At 39.2% G+C, this 21,004-nt stretch overlaps 1 protein-coding gene across 1 annotated transcript in view; it reads right to left on the bottom strand.

Moving 5' to 3' along the window:
- Window positions 1-21,004, bottom strand: part of CRB1 (crumbs cell polarity complex component 1) — a 209,622-nt gene that overhangs the window by 15,927 nt on the left and 172,691 nt on the right. Inside the window, exon 11 of the mRNA XM_047076412.1 lies at window positions 17,974-18,100. Coding sequence (XP_046932368.1) covers window positions 17,974-18,100 — 127 coding nt within the window. The remainder of the gene's footprint in view (window positions 1-17,973; window positions 18,101-21,004) is intronic.

The raw sequence follows: 21,004 nt of genomic DNA on the forward strand, positions 1-21,004 counted from the left end.
CCATAATGTTTTTAAGACGCTGCAGAACATTTAGCAGCAAAGTAAGGGAACCTTTCACATTTCACCCATTGCCTAAGGATTTAAGGTTCCCACAAGCATGGGAGAACTGGAGAGTTGTTTTTACACTGCTTCTGAGACGCTAAGTTTCAAAACGATTTTATGGGAGTTCTTATTTTTTGTAGATATAAAAATGGCCTCAACATTATTTATATGAAAACATGCCCACATATTTCACTATATATAAAGCATTATTTATAGTCCCTGAATTCAATAAATGCCAGTTGATGAAGATGGTGAAACACTAGTCCCTGAAATGCACTTAAGCTGTCTCATTGCAATGGCAACATTACCACCCATATAAAAAGTCTGATGCAAAAAGGTTATCCAACACCATCACTAGAAAATCAAGGAAGACAGAGTTGTATATGTATAAAATGTTACAAAATCTAACTACTTTTATTTGTAAGAACACACTTTTATTTTGGATGGAAAAATTCTAATTGGCATATTCTCTGCCATGGATGTCTACAATTCATGGCATACTACACTTCTGCTTTAACGTATAATTTCAAGATCAATACCGTTCTATATTTGGAAAAGTATATGCAAACAGAATATATTGTCTTTCTCTCCTCTGTCAACTTCAAGGGCCATGACATGCCACACGTGCTCAAATTTTTTTGAGCCAACCTGATAAATTAAATGGTATAAAATAAATAAATGTGACACGAATGCAAAACAAACGCAAAAACAGACCCCTCAACACAAACGATGAGCGGCTCGTGATCTATCCAGGTGATAATCGGTATATTCGCCAGGCAGAGAGGAAAACTCTATCTAGATCCGTGCATTAAGCCCAATCTGGCTCACGCTTGGAACTAAAACGGTAGTAGCAACTTGTGATTCTGATTCCAATCTGTGTTCCCAGGAATGAATAAATCAGTGAACAAATCCTTAAAAGAGAATTGAACCAAGGCTGGTGTCCTTGGGATGTCCTGCTCTGGTCAACTGCGTTCTGTAAGTCAGTATGCAACACACAGCCTACGCTTTTCTCACAGAGTATTTTCTCCTAACAGGTAGCCACTTAGACGTTTTGCCCTCATGTATATGCACCTTCATGGTTCTCATAATGCATCCGGGCTCTTCACATGGCAGAATGCCTCTTTACAAAGGTGCACATTTTCTCGCTCCAAGGAGCAGTGGCCTGTAGTCCCCAGCCATGGCAGGGATTCTGTGAAATACACCACCATTTCTGTCTCAAGGCAGAAGACAAATTAGACGCAGTTCTACAGAACCTGTACCTCTTCAGCTCACCCCACCAGGTTGAATGTGAAGCTCTCTGCTATCACTTAAGGTTTGCAAATAAATATTTAATTCAAGGTGCTTATGTTGGTTTCTGTAATTCAAGAGCATTTATAATGGTGATTAAGTGGCAATGGAGCTATATCAGCCCAAATGCACACAACCTTTCACCTCAAGAAGCAGCAAATTAGTATAATTTACATACTGCCAGCTGTTAATATCTTTAGCATCCACAGGACTTAATGGCAAAAATAAATAGATACCGGATCCTACTGGGGGCACAGAGCACATTTACAGTCTCTTTCCTCATTTGCTCCCCAAGAACTATTCTTCAAAAGATTCCACAGAGTTCCCTGGGTATAACTGGTTTCATGAAAAACTTGTGTGTTTGTAAATCATTTGTAATGGTCCTTATTTTAACACTCATTTTATGATTAAGAAATATTAACATTTCTAAAATTTTCAGGTAGGGCAGTCTGCTCGAAAACAGTCTCTTAAGTGTTTAGATTTTATAGATTAGGAAAGGAAATAAGATTGTGTATCAGAGAGAAAGATGAGGCTTTGGGTTTAGGAAACTGCATGACTCCTCTTTACTTAATGATTCATTAATTTGTTTAGGCCTTAGTTTTTGTATCTGTGAATTGGAAATTACACCACTACCAGGGGTTAGGATTAAATGAGGCATTGCGTGCTGGATACTTTTGGTCACTCTGAGAGAAGGCACAACAGGTAGCAGAAGAATCCTGGTCACCTGAGGCCTGAGCAGGGGGGTTTCCTGTGCACTCGGCTGCTGACTCCCCGTGGGCAGTGAATGGGTCACTTCCAGTCTTCCGGCTTCCTTAGCTTTAAAAATGGATTGCCTTAGTCACAAAAATGTTCAGTCCAGCTACTGCTAGATATAGCATGCATCTTCTGTGGATCTGCTCATTGAGGCAGTGCTTTAGGTGAGTAAATGTATTTCTTGATTTTATATACTTAAAGACAATGAAAAAAATAACAGCATCAATATCTTGCCCCAAAGACTCCTTTTCAGTGCTGTTGGACTAGGGAATCTGCTCCATTTTCAGTGAAGGGAGACTTAATCTGATTATACTTGAACCTCCTCAGACCAAAACATCACAGGCCTGAAAATCCTCAATTAATGAATAAGAACTTTAGAAAGATTCAAATGAAGTTGGGGGGAAAAAAAAAGGCCCTTTAAAGCAAGACTTAGGAACAAAACTATGCCTACAGAAAACTTTTAATAAGCAGAAACACAAAAGTGGGCTAAAGCATATCTGTCTTTTTATAAACTAGTTTAAAAAAACAACCTCCACACTGCCCCCCAAAATCTGCTCAAGGAAAACTCCCTGTCTGTACAGCATTATAAAGAAAAAAGAATTTCTAGAACAAGGAATAATTCGTATCCAATAGGGAAGAGTAAGTCTAAGAGTATCTTTGGGGAGCTTTCATTAATTAAATAAAACCATCACTGAAGAAAGCTGCTTTTTCTTATGGTGTAAGGTCCCTTCTGGTGAGAAGGTGAGTGCCGACTCACATGCAATCCCAAATGATAGGAAATAGCTCAGAGGAAACCATGGTGCAGGCCGAACTCACAGAATTATGGGATGACTCTTCCTTTTCCGGCTGGATTTTAGCAGACACCTGGGCGATTTAGCCTACAATCTAGCCCTACCCTTCATTCATCCAGTTTTATATCCCATTATTTCCCAGCACTGTCTCCCTGTTCTAGGCAGGCCTCTCTACTCTCTGCACTTCATGTAATCCAAGCTTTTCCCCACTAGCACATCTTTACTCATGACCTTTGTCTCTCTTGAATGCTCTCCCATTTTCTGTCCTCCAAATAATCTGTCCCATATTTCATGGGCTCTCTTCATTCCCGTATGTTCCAGGAAAACTTCCCCTCTTATAACAGCTCATAGTGACCAAAATTATGTGAATTCATACGTGCTTTTCACTCAGGAACGACATTAGGGATTAATGGTCTCCAGTATGTCTTATTTTTCCCTCTGAAACTAGATTGTAGTTTCCTTGAAATGATTACAGTTGGGATTATATATTACATTGACCTGATTCCCTGCTCTGGCCCTCTCTCCCTGTGTCCTACCCATTGTCAGACACGTTGTTGAAACAAATGTGTGGGCGGAGTGGTTACTTTGGGAAGATATTCTCCTTCTTACAGTTGCGGGGATGGGTGGAAGGCGTTGACTCAGGCAGCTCTAGGCACCACCATGGGACTTGTGAAGACCGAACACTGCATTTCCTGTGGAGAGGCCCAGAACGTGGGCTCATCCCACAGGACAGTTAGTGCAGGGAAGGTGGCTTAGCAGGAGGATGAATTGGCAAGGAGGAGGTGGGAGTGGACAGCACAAATCCTTCAGGCTCGGTTGAATTTCGAAAAGGGAGAACATTTGGAGACGTCTTTGTAAGGCTTTCCTGACAGGTGGTTTTATAAAAAAAAAAAAAAAAAAGGTAAGTTTTGGTCTCATTGATGGTGCTCTTGGGGAAAATACCATTTAATTCTGTCTACCTCCCTATGCTCCTGTGGCTGCCGCAGGGCTCTTTCTACTTATAAACTCTTCTAGCTCTTTCCTGGATCCTCTTTTTCTCCTTGCACCACCTATTTTTCCTAGGCATATTTTCATCTCTCATTGCTCAGGGCCTCTTCAACAATCTGGGTGATGTTGATTATCTTTTTGGGGCCAGTGCCATCAATTTCCTCCCATCTCTCCTGTCTCCAAGCCTTGCTCACTGGTCCCTATGGAAGTGTATGTCCTGACAGTGGTTTTCCAGGTTTCCTTTTCAAATATAAAAACTCAGTTGTGTAAAGAACGAATAATCAACCAAAGCAGTGGACAATTATATACGTAGTGTGGTATTTATAGTAGGAATAAGAACCTGGGCATTCGGAGCTCTCTTTGCTAACAGGCACACAACTTTATCTGTGACTTAATTTCTTCAGTGAAAATCAATATAATTAACAATTTGGTAACAAACAATCAAACAAAACAAAACACAACAAAAACACATCAAGGGAAAATGTGTGTTTTGTTTTGCCAAGAAAATTGCTGCTTATTCTTTAAGACTTGGATCATGTATCCTTTTTTAATGTTTATTTATTTGGGGGGGGGAACGAACAGGAAAGGGGCAGAGAGAGAGAGAGAAGGAGAGAGAGAATCCCAAGCAAGCTCCACGCTGAGCCTGGCTCAGGGCTGGATCTCACGAGAGCAAGATCACATCCTGTGATGATATCAAGAGTTGGAGGCTTAACTGACTGAGCCACCCAGGAGCCCCTGATGATCATATATCTTCTGTGTGAACTTCTTCTCCCCACCTCTGGCAACACCAGAGTTTCTCTGTTTGTGCACACTACATACCGTTCATCCATCCATTTACTCCTTCAGTAAATACTGAAGCATCTGCTCTATCAGGCACTGAAATTACAAAGTTAAACGAGACATTCTGTCCACCTTTCTGCAGCTCCCAGGATGGAGGACAAGGTGACAAGTAAATAAAGACTTTTGCCGTATTGCTTACTGGTCAGAGGTACACATACCCCACCAATGTGAATTCGTGTCCTTCAACTTCTGAACTGGATATTCTTGGGAAACGTGCTTGACCGCTCCCTGACTCTGTGCTCTCATCAGTAACATGGAAAATACGATTTCCTAAGTCTTGGGACTTTTGTGAATGATAAAGAAGACAATGTGTGTAATGAATGACCTTAGCATAATGCCTGGCTCAGAGTGAGCCCTCCACAAGTATGAAGTGTTATGATAGAGGTGTACTTAGGATGGTGAAGAAACATGAAGGCACTCCCAGCACTGACTGGGTAGGGGAGAGAAGCAAGGAATGCTTCCCTGGCGAGTTTTCAGAACATATACATTTGACCAGGCAAAGAGGAATGAAATAAGGATTTAAGGCTCCAAAAGAAATGAGCAACATATCCTTTAAAATGTCTTTCTTTCGGGGCTTCTGAATGGCTCAGTCGGTGAAGCATTTGACTCTGGATTTCAGCTCAGGTCACGATCTCATGGGTATGTGAGTTTGAGCCCCACATCAGGCTTCATGTTGACAGTGCTGAGCCTGCTTAGGATTCTCTCTCTCTTCCTCTCTCCTTGCGTCCCCCTCCTCTTCTACTCTCTCTTAATAAACTTAAGGAAAATAAATAAAATGTCATTTTTTCAAAATTTCAACAGTGGTGGGCTCTTACTTGCTTTAGAGAAGATGAATTAACAGGACATGATTTTAATAATTCAACCGTATCCATCTTTGAAGAGAAATGATGCTTCTCTGCTCAGTCGCTTAGATCTTGAGGGGCTCTGTCCATCTGATAGAATGTAATGCTTTTCTAAATGCAAAAAGGAAGTCAAATTAAATATATCCCTGCGGGCTGCTCTGAGAGCGTCCTTGGGTGTCCAGATGATTATGTTACAGGTGTGAGCCCATGTCTTTATGGATCTAAACTTCCTTGGGGCACCTGGGTGGCTCAGTCGGTTGAGCGGCCGACTTCAGCTCAGGTCATGATCTCGCGGTCTGTGAGTTCGAGTCCCGCGTCCGGCTCTGTGCTGGCAGCTCAGAGCCTGGAGCCTGTTTCAGATTCTGTGTCTCCCTCTCTCTGACCCTCACCCATACATGCTCTGTCTCTCTCTGTCTCAAAAATAAATAAATGTTAAAAAAAAATAAATAAATAAACTTCCTCTGGGATTGGCTCAGGAAAGAGCCGATCTGTATCAAATTCCACTTCAGCATAAATAATAGGGCTTCTGCGCATTTGATTCCTGGATGGAAATATTCCCCTAATGGAGAGTGTGGCTCACTTATCCTTAAGACGATCTCATTACCAAAGTTCTTACTAATGACCAAGACTTGCCTTTTTCATTTTGCAAAATTGGTTGGAAAAAATGGGCCAACTTTCTGTATGTACCATGTACTATCACTTTCATTAATTTCAATAACTATGGGACAGGTTGAATATATACCCACACACACAATTCTCTAAGTGAGAAATTGCCACTTTGAACTTACCTCAAAAGCACTTTGCTCATTATATCGGTAAGTTAGTGAATATTTATTTAGTATCTATTATATACGTAACATGATGCTGGCTGTTAAAAAATTCAAAGCAACATTTTAGTTTTAAAACGTAACTTTTGGGGCACTGGGGTGGCTCAGTTGGTTAAGCATCTGACTTTGGCTCAGGTCATGATTTCCCAGTTCATGGGTTCGGGCCCCACATCGGGGTCTGTGCTGACAGCTCAGAGCCTGGAGCCTGCTTTGAGTTCTGTGTCTCCCTCTCTCTCTGTCCCTCCCTCACTCACACTCTTTCTCTCTCAAAATAAACATTAAAAATTTTTTTAATTAAAAAAATGTAATTTTTCCTGTTAGATATCAACTAGTGATTTCAGTCATTTATCAGGTATTAAGATGTATTTTGCAACTTTGAATAACAAATATACTGGTGCCTCAGTTTTCTTTTACAACATAATCTTGCTATCTGCATAGGATTATCAAAGAAATATTACAGGAAATGGGTGTAAGGAATATATATTCAGAGCCACATGTGGAACTAAATTACACTCAGGGAGACAATGAGACAATCATGAATGTGCTTTCCAAATAATCAAATATACTTTACTGTAAATAGCCTATTTGTTTTTGGATGAGTTGTATTTAATATATTGCTTCTTTTCTGTATATGATTAGTTTCTGATAGATTTCTACAGTTTACATGAAACACTCTGTGATTCAGAAATTATCACTGTGAGTAAAAGATAACTTTATGCCCTTTAGAAATAAAGAATTCTTCTTGTCTTCATGAAAATTAAGAAAATAATCTGCATATATCCATAAATATATATTATGAGTCATGAAAGTTTTAAGTAGAAATAATATATTAAAAAATTACTAATTTTAAGTCAGTTACCTTGATATTTAAATTTCTTCATATATTAAATTCCCCAGAGTGTACCTAGTTTTCTACAAGTCATTCCATTTAGTCTTACAAAAAAGATCAGCAATGGATTCAATGAGCCGAAGTCTCATTTCCTAATGACAATATAAGTCATTCAAGAAGAAAAGCCATATTATATAAGAATATACACGCCCCATTAATGAAAATGAAAAAATAGGTAAAATTAAATTTGTGCCACGTTCAACTAGACAACAGCATGGTATTCAATTGCATACCAGAAATTTTCAGTTTGGTTGATCACTACTCTTCTCTTTTTTTTTTTTTTTTAACTTTTTTTATGTTTATTTTTGAGACAGAGCGTGAGCTGGGAGGGGCAGAGAGAGGGAGACACAGAATCTGTTGCAGGTTCTGAGCTGTCAGCACAGAGCTCGACACAGGGCTCAAACTTACAAACCACGAGATCATGATCTGAGCCAAGGACGCTCAACTGACTGAGCCACCCAGGCGCCCCATTCTTTTCTTAATATATCGAGCCAATGCCAGAGTTCTTCTTGAGTATAGAACAATGGAGAATATTCAAGAAAATGATAGCTAACAAGATGCAATTGACTTCATTGTTTGCTTTGAGTCACTTGGCCAACTAATTGGTTGTATCATGTACACGTAATTTCTGAAATTACCTATCATAAATTTCAACTGCATTTTGAAGAGAATGGAAATGTATCCAGTGAAACATAATGCATTCCCCATTGGGCAATAACTAGGATATAACTCAGTTTGCACAGAACAATATCAGTTTAGGTTGTTGTCCCAGTATGATTATTAATAGTTCTTGCTTTCACTCTCATAATACTCCAGTCAAATAATAAATAATGCAGTCACCCTTGTCATAACCAACATACATCATTAAAGGAACATGTCGAGTATCTTCATGATCTACAAAATTATAAAACTATATGGGCGGAGCTACACACGGAAGTCAGTTCTCCTGCCTAAGCTCTTGGAGAGCAAGACCACAACTTTTGTGTACATTTTGGTTGCTCCCCATGCTCGGCTCAGAGCCTTGCCTAGAGCAGACTCTTGATAAATAGTGGACAAATGGATAAATATTTTAAACACCAATTTCCACAAAGTCCAGTATTATAGCAATGCAGTGATCCCATCAGGGAGATTTAAAAGATGATGAGATTAATTTGACAGGTACCTAAAAAAGCTGTTTGATTTGGTTAGCTAGTCAATTCAGTGACAAACTTCAGCCTGGTTGTTTCTCACAGTTGTCTGTGGCTTAACACCAACCAATCCAGTTGTACCTCTCATCCCGGAGCCCCACTCTCCATCACCTGTTTCTGTTTTATTTTGGACACATGAAGAAATGTGCGCTGAAGGTGAAAGTCTATGTTACATGAATTCTGTGAAGCTGGTGGTGATGACCTCACATTAAGAAACGAAGAGCATTAATTATACTTGGTGAAGCAGAAGTCTTAATAATGTGTGAAAAGATGAAAGGAAAACAGATTAGTGAACTGAATCAGACCTGATTTCAGTGATTGAAATACATCAAAATAACATTCCAGAACCGTTTTTTATGTTAATGCTATATTTACTCCTTCCTGAATGCTAATTAGTGGAAACTCAGCGATAAGTGACAGTGCTTTTTAAAATAATAATTTGTAGAGAATGTTGTTCTGGGTACCTCTTTCCTGAAGGCCAAATTGAGAGCACAAAGAAACTGCTAGAGAGAGGATGCCTCCTGTGCCACTGGCCAGTGCTCTGTTCTTACAGAAGCCTGAGGATGTGGGCCAGTTGGCATCATCCTTGACATCAGCCTTTATGATCAAGCACAGCTCTCACCCTCTCAGAAACCATCTGTGACTCTGTCATTCACAAATGACTCCAAATCCCTGCTGAGTTTATTTTTACTTTCTGCTTTCCTCTCTTAGTTTAATGAGTTCTATAAATTTTGTAGTGTGAAGGGGAATTTCCTATTACTTGCTAGACTTACAAGGTCTCAGTGAATGCTTCCCATCCCAGAATTCTGGGACTTTTTGAACAGGTTCCTTCAATCAGGCCCTCCATCAGTTTGCACGTATGTTCAGACCCTTCACTTAGCCGAGATAAAGAGTAACTTTAACGATTAGACATGTCTGCTCGCTCCTCAAATCTTCTCTCTCTGGGTATTCTAGTTATTCTCGCTATCGTCTCTATTTGTGACAGTTCCTTCGAGAGATGTGGCAACAAGCTATAGGCACCAAAAATTTAGGGTTGTAATGGAAAGGAGTTGTTACTTGGTTTTCCAAACCATTCTTGACGATGGCTAACATATTTTTTGACCAGTTTGGACCACAATAACAGGGAAATTCCTGCTAATTGCCACAACATCCCTTTCTTGGCTCCTCACTCAGAGACCTCAAGCCTTTCTTTAGCATTAGATTTGGAAACAAATGGTGTGGATACACCCCAGTTCTGATGCTTCTCGGATACTTGGTCCAGACAAAGTCAGGTGACCACTTTAAATCTCTATTCATGTATCTTAAAAAATTTTTTTTTCAACATTTATTTATTTTTGGGACAGAGAGAGACAGAGCATGAACGGGGGAGGGGCAGAGAGAGAGGGAGACACAGAATGGGAAACAGGCTCCAGGCTCTGAGCCATCAGCCCAGAGCCCAACGCGGGGCTCGAACTCACGGACCGCGAGATCGTGACCTGGCTGAAGTCGGACGCTTAACCGACTGTGCCACCCAGGCGCCCCTATTCATTTATCTTTAAAATAAAGATAATAATGCCTCTCAGAGTTATCATGAGGGGGAAAAACTGGACTTACAAATATGAGAGCCTCTAAAATTGAAAGCTGTGCAAGTGCGTCTCATTATTAACAATTTCAACAGTATCATCTATTCCTTTTCTACCTTTCACAACAATTATTGGGGTGGTAGAAATGTGGTAACTTAACCTCCCAACAAAGAAAGCCCAGGACCAGATGGCCTCCCTGGTAAATTCTACCAAACATTTTTTTTAATATGAAATTTATTGTCAAACTGGTTTCCATACAACACCCAGTGCTCATCCCAACAGGCGCCCTCCTCAATGCCCATCACCCACTTTCCTCTCCCTCTCACCCCCCATCAACCTTCAGTTTATTCTCAGTTTTTAAGAGTCTCTTATGGTTTGGCTCCCTCCCTCTCTAACTTTTTTCTTCCTTCCCCTCCCCCATGGTCTTCTGTTAGGTTTCTCAGGATCCACATAAGAGGGAAAACATATGTATTCTAACAAACGTTTAAAGAAAAATTAACTGCAATCCTTCTCAAACGTTTCAAAAAAAAGTGAATATCCAAACTCGTTTTATAAGGTCAACATTACCCTGACACAAAAGCCAAAGACATCCCAAGAAAAGAGAACCATAGGCCAATATCCTTGATGAACATAGATGCAAAAATCTTAGAAAAATACTAGAAAAGAAAATTAATCGCATACTGAGAGGATTATATACCACGATCCAGCGGTACTTACCCTTGGGATGCAAGGACAGTTCAACATATAAAAATTAATCAATGTAGGATGTATGGACGCCTGGGTGGCTCAGTCATTTTAAGTGTCCAACTCTTGATTTCGGCTTAGATCATGATTTCATGATTGGTGAGATCAAGCATGAACTGGGCTCTCTGAATAACCGGTGTAATACATCACATTAGCAGACTGAAAGATAAAGGCACTCAATTGATTGTTTCTTTTGCTGTGCAGAAAATATGAAGTTTGAGGTAGTTCTAGATATCTATTCTTGCTTTTGTTATCTGTACTTTTGGTGTCATACCCATGAAATCATTGCCAAGACCAATATCATAAAACTCTTTCCTTATGTTTACTTCTAGGGGTTTACAACATACAAAAAGCAGCTGTGCTTCTATATACCAACAACAAACTATCTGAAATTAACAAATAATCCTATTTACAATAATATCAAAAGTAATAAAACACTTAGGGATAAATTTAACCAAGGAGGTAAAAGACCTGTACACTAAACACTATGAAATATGAATGAAAGAAAGTGAAGAAGATACAAATAATGGGAAGATATTCTGTGCTCATGAATTGGAAGAATTTATTTTGTTCAAATGTCAAGCCTAAAGCAATCTACAGATTCAATGCAATCCCTATCAAAATTTCAATGGCATTTTTCGTAGAAATAGAACAAACAATCCTAAAGTTTATATGGAACCACAAAAGACCCTGAACAGCCAAAGCAATCTTGAGAAGAGAGAACAAAGCTGGAGGCGGCATACTTCCTGATGTCAAACACGATGGGCTTGGCATAAAAACAGAGACATAGACACATGAAAAAGAATCCAGGGCCCAGAAATAAATCCACCCTTCTATGGCCAATTAATTTCTGACAAAGAAGCCAAAAATAAGGATTATTTTTTCAATAAATGGTGTCGGGAAAACTGGATAGCCACACACCAAAGTATAAAACTGGATTCCTTTCACACACCATATAGAAAAATCAACTCAAAATGGATCAAGACTTGAGTGTAAGACCTGACACTGTGAAATTCCTTGACAAAAACCTATGGTATAAGTTCCTTGATATTGGTCTTGGCAATGATTTTTTTGGATTTGATACCAAAAGTAAAGGCAATAAAAGCAAAAGTATTCAAGTGGGACTACATGAAGCTAAAAAGCTTCCACACAGCAAAGGAAACCACCCATGAAATGAAAGTCAACCTATGGAATGGAAGAGAATACTTGCAAATCATATCTGACTGGGGGTTAATATCCAAAATGTATAAAGAACTCTTACAACTCAATGGCAAAATAGCCCTGATCTGAGTTAAAAATGGGCAGAGAAACAGAATGGACATTTTCCCAAAGAAGACACATCAATGGCTAACAGGCACATGAAAAGGTGTTCAACATCACTAATCATCATGGAACTATAAATCAAAACTATAGTGACAATGTCACCCGTCACAATGGCTGTCATCAAAAAGACAAGACATAACAAGTGTTGGGGAGGAGGTAGAGAAAGGGTGACCCTGATGCATGCTGGTGGGAATGTACATTGGTGCAGACACTATGGAAACTAGTATGGAGATTCTTTAAAAAATTAAAAATAGAACTACTGTATGATTCAGCTATTCCATTTCTGGGTATATATATCCAAAGGAAATGAAACCCTTATCTCAAAGACATAGCTGCACTCCCATGTTTATTGCAGAATTATCTGCAATAGCCAAGGTATGAAAACAACCTATATGTTTACTAACAGATGAATGAATAAAGAAGATCTGGTATGTAAGTGTAATAGAACACTATTCCACACAAGAAATAATTAAATCCTGCCATTTGGATCTTGAGGGTATTGGGCTAAGTGAAATAAGTCAGACAAAAAATAAAAAGTACTGTATGATCCCACTAGTATGTACAATCTAAAAACACCAAACAAAACACAGAAGCAGAGAGTAGAATGGTGGCTAGGTGATGAGGGTGAGGAATGGGGAGATGCTGGTCAAAGGGTACAAACTTTCAGTTATACGATGAGTGACTTCTGGGAATCTAATATTCAGCATGGCATCTAATAGTGCATAATACTACTGTACTGTATACTTAAAAGTTGCTAAGAGGGGCATCTGGGTGGCTCTGTCAGTTAAGTGTCCGACTCTTGATTTTGGCTCAGGTCATAGTCTCATGGTTTGTGGGATCCAGTCCCTCATGGGGCTCTGTGCTGACAGCGCAGAGCCTGTTTGGGACTTTCTCTCTCTCTCTCTCTCTCTCTCTCTCCCCCTTTCTCTCTGTCCCTTCCCTGCTCACAAATAAGCTCTCTCTCTCAAAATACATAAATAAACTTTAAAAAGTTGCTAATAGATGGTAAATGTTCTCACTACACACACACACACAAACACACAAAAGAAAAAAATGGTAATTATGTGATGAGATGGAAGTGTTAGCAAAGGCTATGGTGGTAGTCATTTTGCAACATGTAAGCGTGTCAAATCGGCAATTTGCACATTCTAAACTTACACATGTTCTATGTCATTTATATCTCAGTAAAACTGGAAAAAATACTAAGAAAAAAATGCAAGTGCATTATAGATATGGAGAATGGAATACAAAAGGTCAACAGATCTATAATATGACTCCCAAATTTATACACCCAACTCAGCTATATCTCTTGAACTCCAGACTGGAATATTCACACTGATTAATAACTGTACTTGGATATCCCACTGAACCTTATACATATTCATTTATTAAATTAACAAATATTTTTACTTTTTTATTTTTTTAAAAAGTGTATTTATTTTTGAGACAGAAAGAGAGACAGAGTGTAAGTGGGGGAGGGGCAGAGAGGGAAGGACACAGAATCCGAAGCAGGCTCCAGGCTCTGCGCTGTCAGCACAGAGCCTGATGTGGGGCTCGAATCCACGAACCATGAGATCATAACCTGGGCCAAAGACAGACACTTAACTGACTGAGCCACCCAGGGGTCCCTTAAGTCAACAAATATTTTTAAATAATATTCACAAAATTTAACTGGAGTATACCCTCAGAACTACACCTTCTCCGAACAATCATGAGGTAGGTCTTATAGATTCAAATTTTGTTAATCTACCCCTCTTCTACATTGCCTTTGTGTTTACTGCAAGAGCCTCCTAAATGTGTCTTTTTGGGCCCAGTCTTGCATTTCTTTTAACTCATCTACACAGAAGCCCGGCTGATGTTTCTAAAGTGCAAGTATGATCATGCTACTTTTCTGATCGAACCCCATTAAGGACTCCCCATTAATTTTAGAGAAATGCCACGGTGAGTGATTTGACTTCCAAGGACTCACTTCTTCTATAGCCTCGGTTTTACTGTGTTCCCACTGCACTTCAGGCTCCAGCCACCCTACGCCCTCTGCAGCCCCTTCTGCCAGAAACAAGTCTCTACTGTTCCATCCCTCCTGCCACACCTTGACACTTGTTTACCTTTGAATCCCAGCTTAGGTTTTAGGCTTTCTTTGACCTTCCACATCCACCTGTTAGACTGGGCAAAAAAAGTCCCTCCTAAGTGCTCCTTTACAGCTGGTGCTTAGTTTCATCCCAACGCTGATGCAGGAAACTCTCCTTCACTGTTTGTCCACAAGCTCAACCAGACCTTCAATTTGTTGTGAGCAAGCACTCTGTCTAATTTACATGTGTATTCTCAATACCTAATCCAGAGCATCACACATGGGAGGTATTCGTTAAGTTATTGTTGCATCGATTAAAAAAATAGAGAAGTGAAATAGTCCATATTAGTAATAATTTTGGTAGTTGAACAACACAGATTTATTTTCTTCACTGGTTTCCCACCTACATCACTAAACTCAAGTTTTATGTCTCACCATTTCCAAAAAAGACTCCATTTTTGTTCTGCAAAATTAAGCTGAATAACTTCTATTTTAAAACTCAGAAATGGCAAAAGGATCTTTAAACACAATTTGGTGAAGATTTTGGAAGATGGGAGATTTTGATTGTCTTCAGTGTTACCCGAATTTAATTATTTCTTCATGTTGCCAAAATGCTAATTTCTGCAAACCTTCCTATTTTCCCTACTTCCCTACTCCTTAAAAAGGAGGGTAATAAAAACCAGTCTTCAGGCACACACACACAAAGAAGGAAGAGGCACGGCCAAAAACAGAGACAGAGCCTTGTTTAGTTCCGATATCAAATCTTAAAAATAAGCAAAAAGAAATTATCTGTTATTCAACTAAATACAGATTTTGTTTCAGAAACTTGTTGTAGAGGAGTCTGTGTGAATTTCTATCATTTAGGTGAGATAGCCCCTCCTGGGACCCAGGTTGAACCAAGTCTACTATGGGGGCAAAGTAAACCGATAGTAAAAATAAGTAGGGATATGATCAATTCTAGAATGTCAACTAGAGGAATACTAACCAGACAGGGAAAGTACATGGAACCTTGATTTTGATGGCCGAAGGTATTTACTTGCAGGGACACGTGTGGGGGAGGAAACCTCAATTCTGTGTTCATTATGTGATGTGTGTGTGTGTGTGTGTGTGCGTGCATGTGTGCACGTGTGCACGCAGAAACACACATATGCGCATGCCTGGCTTGTGGACATCTTTCCATGCAAGACACAGTCAAGGAAAATGAAGACAGTTGTCAGAGGATGAGAAGTAGAGATACAGGAACCAGTTTTATTTTTCTGTGTAAATATGTAAAAGCCATAATCACACACAATGCAATTAAAAACAAAAGAATAACAAGAAAAAGGAAGGTATTTTTGTTTTAAGTCAGAAATCTCATGACAAGACATTTGGAAAATAGAAAAGCAATTGACAGTTACAGTGACAACAGAGATCAGAATTTTACAGAGAAAGAGTTTGTGAATGACTCAAATATACTTGGAAGGTAACAAATCACATTGTAATGGCCTGTAAATACATACTTACAGGAATGTCCAAAAGGAGTCAATGTGAAAACTGTATGTATGGGTTTTGGCCATAATCTACTTTATGTTTACTTCAAATATTTGGGAATGCAAATATTGATGAAGGTTTTCCCCAAGTCTCTTGTCACAAAGTCTAACTTTGGAACAGATCCATCTGAGACAGCAGTTTGCATGCTGCCTGAATGTGAGGGAAAGGCATAGGGATTAAGGAAAGACTTCAAAATCAATTGCTTCTAGTTTGAAATGACTGCCAGTATTCTACAGGATAGGAATTTTCTGCATAAAACGTTCTATTGCTATTGAAAGATAAAATTGAACACATCTCATTTGCTTTTAGAGTATACCATTTTGTCTTTTTGTTTTGATTGTTTTGAGTAGTATATTTAGGTTTTCCTTGGTCATTTCCACAGAAAAACAACTTTAAAAAAAAAAAAACAATTGAGAATAAATGAGTATTGGCTATCACCCGATGGCTAAATCACCCTCATGTTTTCAAACCAGGGCAGCTCCTAAAGACATAGACACATTTACACAATTATATTTATCCGGTCACTGTTACTGTAGTCGCTTTCTAAATTAATTCATAGGGTCAAACCACTTTCCCTTTAAATGAACACAATGTCTCCTTTGGAAGGGGACACCAATACAAAGATATTTAGCAGAAATGCTAACATGCCAGTGGAAGCAATTAAAAATATCAAATAAAGCATTTTCTAAATTACTATTTTATTTACTCTATGAAAGCTAGTAAATAAATAATTTTTGCATATCTCATTAGTTAATTTACTAACTTCGTAGACTTAGTAGATCCATCATTTCAGGTATATATTTACAAAACATAATGCCAAATATATTCTAATTATGGAAGGTACTTTCCACACCTTCCATATGCTTTTATTATTTTTTCAGAAAGATACTCAAAGATGACACATTTACTTGTAAATTTTAGAAAAACATGCCTCCAAGAAATCAAGTTTTATAATATATATTTTTGGTGTATGGATATACAATAGTACTTTTTAAAATTAAATATGCCTGGAAAAACAATTCGAGTCAGTCCATTTGATAGAAATGTCAGCAAGCTCATAGATTTATAAGCAATTAGCAGAAAGTTACTCTATTTGAATAGAAAGTATTGTAGGAAAAAGAAGTTATGCGTCATTCTATTGGAGGAGAGGTTTTGGGGAATCAGAAATCAGACTGGTGAGCTATCACTTGATATCAAGTGAGATATCACTTGAGTTTTGATACCAATTATACCAGAAAATTTTATTTCTATATTTTAGGGATTTCGTGTGATTTCCTTCTTTCTCTTTATATATATATATATATATACACACACACACACATATATATATATTTTTTAACTTACCAGAGGGTTGGCAACATTTCATTAAAAAAATTTTTTTTCATGTTTATTTATTTTTCAGAGGGAGAGAGGCAGGGAGTGAGTGGGGGAGGGGGCAGAGAGAGAGAGGGGGAGACACAGCATCCGAAGCAGTATTTGAATAACAACATACTAAAACATAGACGGGTATGAAAAACAGCTTAATCGGTAATTTTAAAACTGTCAGGTCATGAATAATAGATAGGAATGAAAGAATATAAATGACTTAGGATCAGGGTGAATGAGGCAACTAACATTACAGAAGTCCACACAGCAGTGGAACGGGGGAGAAAATGTGGTCTTAGCGTAGTGGTCATTCACATATGGAAGCACTCAGAATGATAACGTATCTTACTGAGTACACTCAATGATGAGATGTTTCTGGTCATGTTAAGAACAATATTTTTGGGGTGCCTGGGTGGCCCAGTCAGTTAAGAGCCCAACTCTTGGTTTTGGCTCAGGTCATGATCTCACAATTTGTGGGTTTAAGCCCTGAGTTAGGCTCTACACTGACAGCGCAGAGCCTGCTTGGGATTCTCTCTCTCCCTTTCTCTCTGCCCCTCCCTTCCCAACACTCTCTCTGTCTCTCAAAATGAATAAAATAAACTTTAAAAAAAGAAAAATTTTTACATGTATAGCTGAAATAGGTAAATACTTGCTATTCTCATATTATGCTCGTGATCGCTTAATTAGCCCTTGAATTTATTTTGATATTCAAGGTAGTTAGTTTTTTATTTTCTTTTTCAGAATCTAAAATGAGTCAAGGCATTTCTTGAAATTCAACAGCTTTTAAGTTTGGGAATGTCCAAATGAATGTTAATAATCTTCCGGTTCACCCCACTCAATAACTGCCTCATCATTCATGCGCAGAATGAGGTAAGAGAGAAGCTGAAAGAGATTCTGCCAGAGTAAGAGAGAGACATAAAAGGAGAGTCCGCTCACATCTACCTCACAGCGTTCACCAGCAAAGGCGACATCACAGAGGCACTGGAACTTGTTGACCAGGTCCTGGCACAGACCTCCATTGAAGCAGGGATCAGAGGCACACTCATCAATGTCCCTTTCACACCTTGAAAACAAACAGAACCAGCAGAAGCCTTGGTCTTTGTTGAGCAAACTGGCTGTGAAATGGGGAAAGGAAAAAACTCGCCTCACCTACTTGGAACAGTGCAGTCTCATTTACCAGTCGCCACGCAACTTACATATTCCTAATAATGGGGGAGATATTCCTTAAAATTCCCGTAACAAATTTTGTTTTTAAGGGAAACGATTTGTAGACACACACACACACACACACACACACACAATTAGAATGAGAAAACAGGTGCAAATATTTAGAAACCAAGAAAAAACTGAAGAAACCAGTTTGTTCCTGAAGAGCATTAGGGTCTTTGCCACTTGTGGGTCAGTTTATTGGGGGCACATAGGAAGCATGGGTGAGGCTGAATTTGCCAACTTGGAGGATACAGAGCAGGCCCAGGCTCCGGCTGCCAGGATGCTAATGAATCCAGGCCTTCAGGCTGTGGGGGGAAAGAAAGTCCTTCAAAAATAGGGGGGAAATTGGTTTATTCTGGGAGATTTTGGATTATTTTCCTTTGGAATCCCATTGTTTTTTTTTTTAACAAAAAGCAAAAGTAGATATTTAGAAAATTTCAGTTGCTAATAAATATGTTTCATAGCTAAGTGCCATTTTTAAATAGTCAGAATGACTTTCAAAAGCCAAGTTTTCCCAAACAAGTGATATAGCCACTCTAAAAAGCATATTGAAATTTTCCTCTTCCCTGGGATGCTGTCATCTTTCACCTACTCTTGTTATTTATGGAACAACTTGTTCTTCCGTATATTCACCGATTAATTCGCCAGCCACTCATGCAGTCATTCAGTAGATATGTATTTAGCATTTGCCATTCGCCAAACACGCTGTTAGGCCTCAGGATAGAGCAGTAACTAAGGCATCTCTTTTACTTTGGGAAATTCAAGGATCCCTAAAGAGAAGCTTACAATGTCAAAGTGTAATGTCAACAATTTTTCATTCCCCGCCTCCCAAAAGGTACCACTTGCATGCATGAATCATCAGCTAATCACTAGGCTTAAAATGAAGAGAAATGAAGGGGTGAGTAGGGAGGCCCAACCCAAGGTATAAAGGAAAAAAGAAAAAGAATTCTTCCCAGAAAAACAGCTCCTTATCCCGTTGGATACCAAGCATAGCTGAGACATTCTGTTTTCCCTTTTTGGCTCCGGCTTCTGGCCTGGAAGGAGACTTCCCCGATTAGATCTGAACAAAAGCTGACAACTTGCGAGAGCCTGCCAAGCACTCCGTCCTGGGTGGACCAGAGTGTCCACACCATTCATCATTTACAACCTGCCAGGATGACACTGTAAAGTTGGGGGTTTAGCCAGGCAGAAGAGGAGGCAATTTGCAGGAAGACAGCTTTTCAATATCTTTTGGCGTTATGGAAGTCACATTCCCCTAGGCCTTCAGAGATTATCTAGTATTTTCCAGGCCTCTTCCAGCTACTCTTTCTCCATTTCTTATCTATTTCTCTTTGGAACTAAACGGTGTATCACGCATGCACATTCCTTATAAACATTATTGGAGCTTTCATTAGAGGTTAATTAATACATGGAAAATCAAAATAAATAAATCCATTAACATGCAACGAATTAACTATGCCTAAGTACTTTGAAAAGTACAGAAGCTATTGAGCACGTGTTCACTCTTTTAGAAATCCATTTGCCACAGAGAAGTTTATCCAGATGAAAGAGTCTCGGGAGAGGAAGCAAAACTTGGAGCTTCCTTTTCTTACCACATTTTAAACAAATACTTTGCATTTATTTATTTATTTATTTATTTATATACAGAGACAGTGTGCACATGTGTGTGTGTGAGCAGGAGAGGGGCAGAGGGAGAGGGAGAGAGAGAGTCTTGGATAGCCCAACACAGAGTTTGATCTCATGACCATGAGACATGACCAGAGCCGAAATCAAGAATTGGATGCTGAACCGACTGAGCCACCCAGGCACCCCAATAATTTGCATTTAAATGCAAGATTTTTTTAAAAAATTTTCTAATGTTTATTTTTAAGAGAGAGAGACAGAGCATGATCAGGGGAGGGGGAGGGGTAGAGAGAGAAGGAGACACAGAATCTGAAGCAGGCTCCAGGCTCTGAGCTGTCAGCACAGAGCCAGATGTGGGGTTCAAACCCACAAATAGTGAGACCATGACCTGAGCCGAAGTCAGATGCTTAACCGACTGAGTCACCCAGGTGCCCCATTATTATTTTTTAATGTTTATTTATTTATTTTGAGAGAGAGAGCATGAGTAGGGGAGGGGCAGAGACAGAGGAGAGAGAGAATCCCAAGCAGGCTCCGTGCTGTCAGTGCAGAGTTCAATGTGGGGCTCGATCCCACATCCCTGGGATCATGACCTGAGCCAAAATCAAGACTTGGATACTTAGCTGACTGAGCCACTCAGGTGTTCTCTCCCCACCCCATTTTTAAAGATTATTCTTTTAAACAAATGTGGGAGGAAAAGGAAATGTTTGTTGTAAATAGGCATAATGTGTGAATAGCAGAGGAACATCATCCAAGGCTTTGGATGAGTCTATGCATTGTGCCATTGAACATTAATGTGACATTAAGTTGTGACACTGAGGCAGGGAATAACCAGCACTTAAATATAGTGAAAGAATTCTTCAAAATTTAGGATAAGGAAATATTTGCACTATTTCAGAGGTGTATGGAATTGGAGGCCAATTGAATGGTCTCTGTGTTAGCAATATGTGGCATGGTAAAAATTGGTGCCATAAAGGGTAGAATATGATCCAAGGTTATGTCTTTCGATGCACATATATGCTTGGACTGCCCGTGCCATCTAAAGCCAACCACTGGAAGCAGACTGTAAAGGCAGGAACTCGATTTGTCATTGAACGTTGAAAGGGCAAAATGTAAGTATATCCTAGACTGTCTGCTG

The sequence above is a fragment of the Lynx rufus genome, unplaced genomic scaffold (assembly GCF_022079265.1).
Source record: "Lynx rufus isolate CCGP_SWC_20201006 ecotype Redwood Valley unplaced genomic scaffold, mLynRuf1.p SCAF_15, whole genome shotgun sequence".
Lineage (NCBI taxonomy): Eukaryota > Metazoa > Chordata > Mammalia > Carnivora > Felidae > Lynx > Lynx rufus.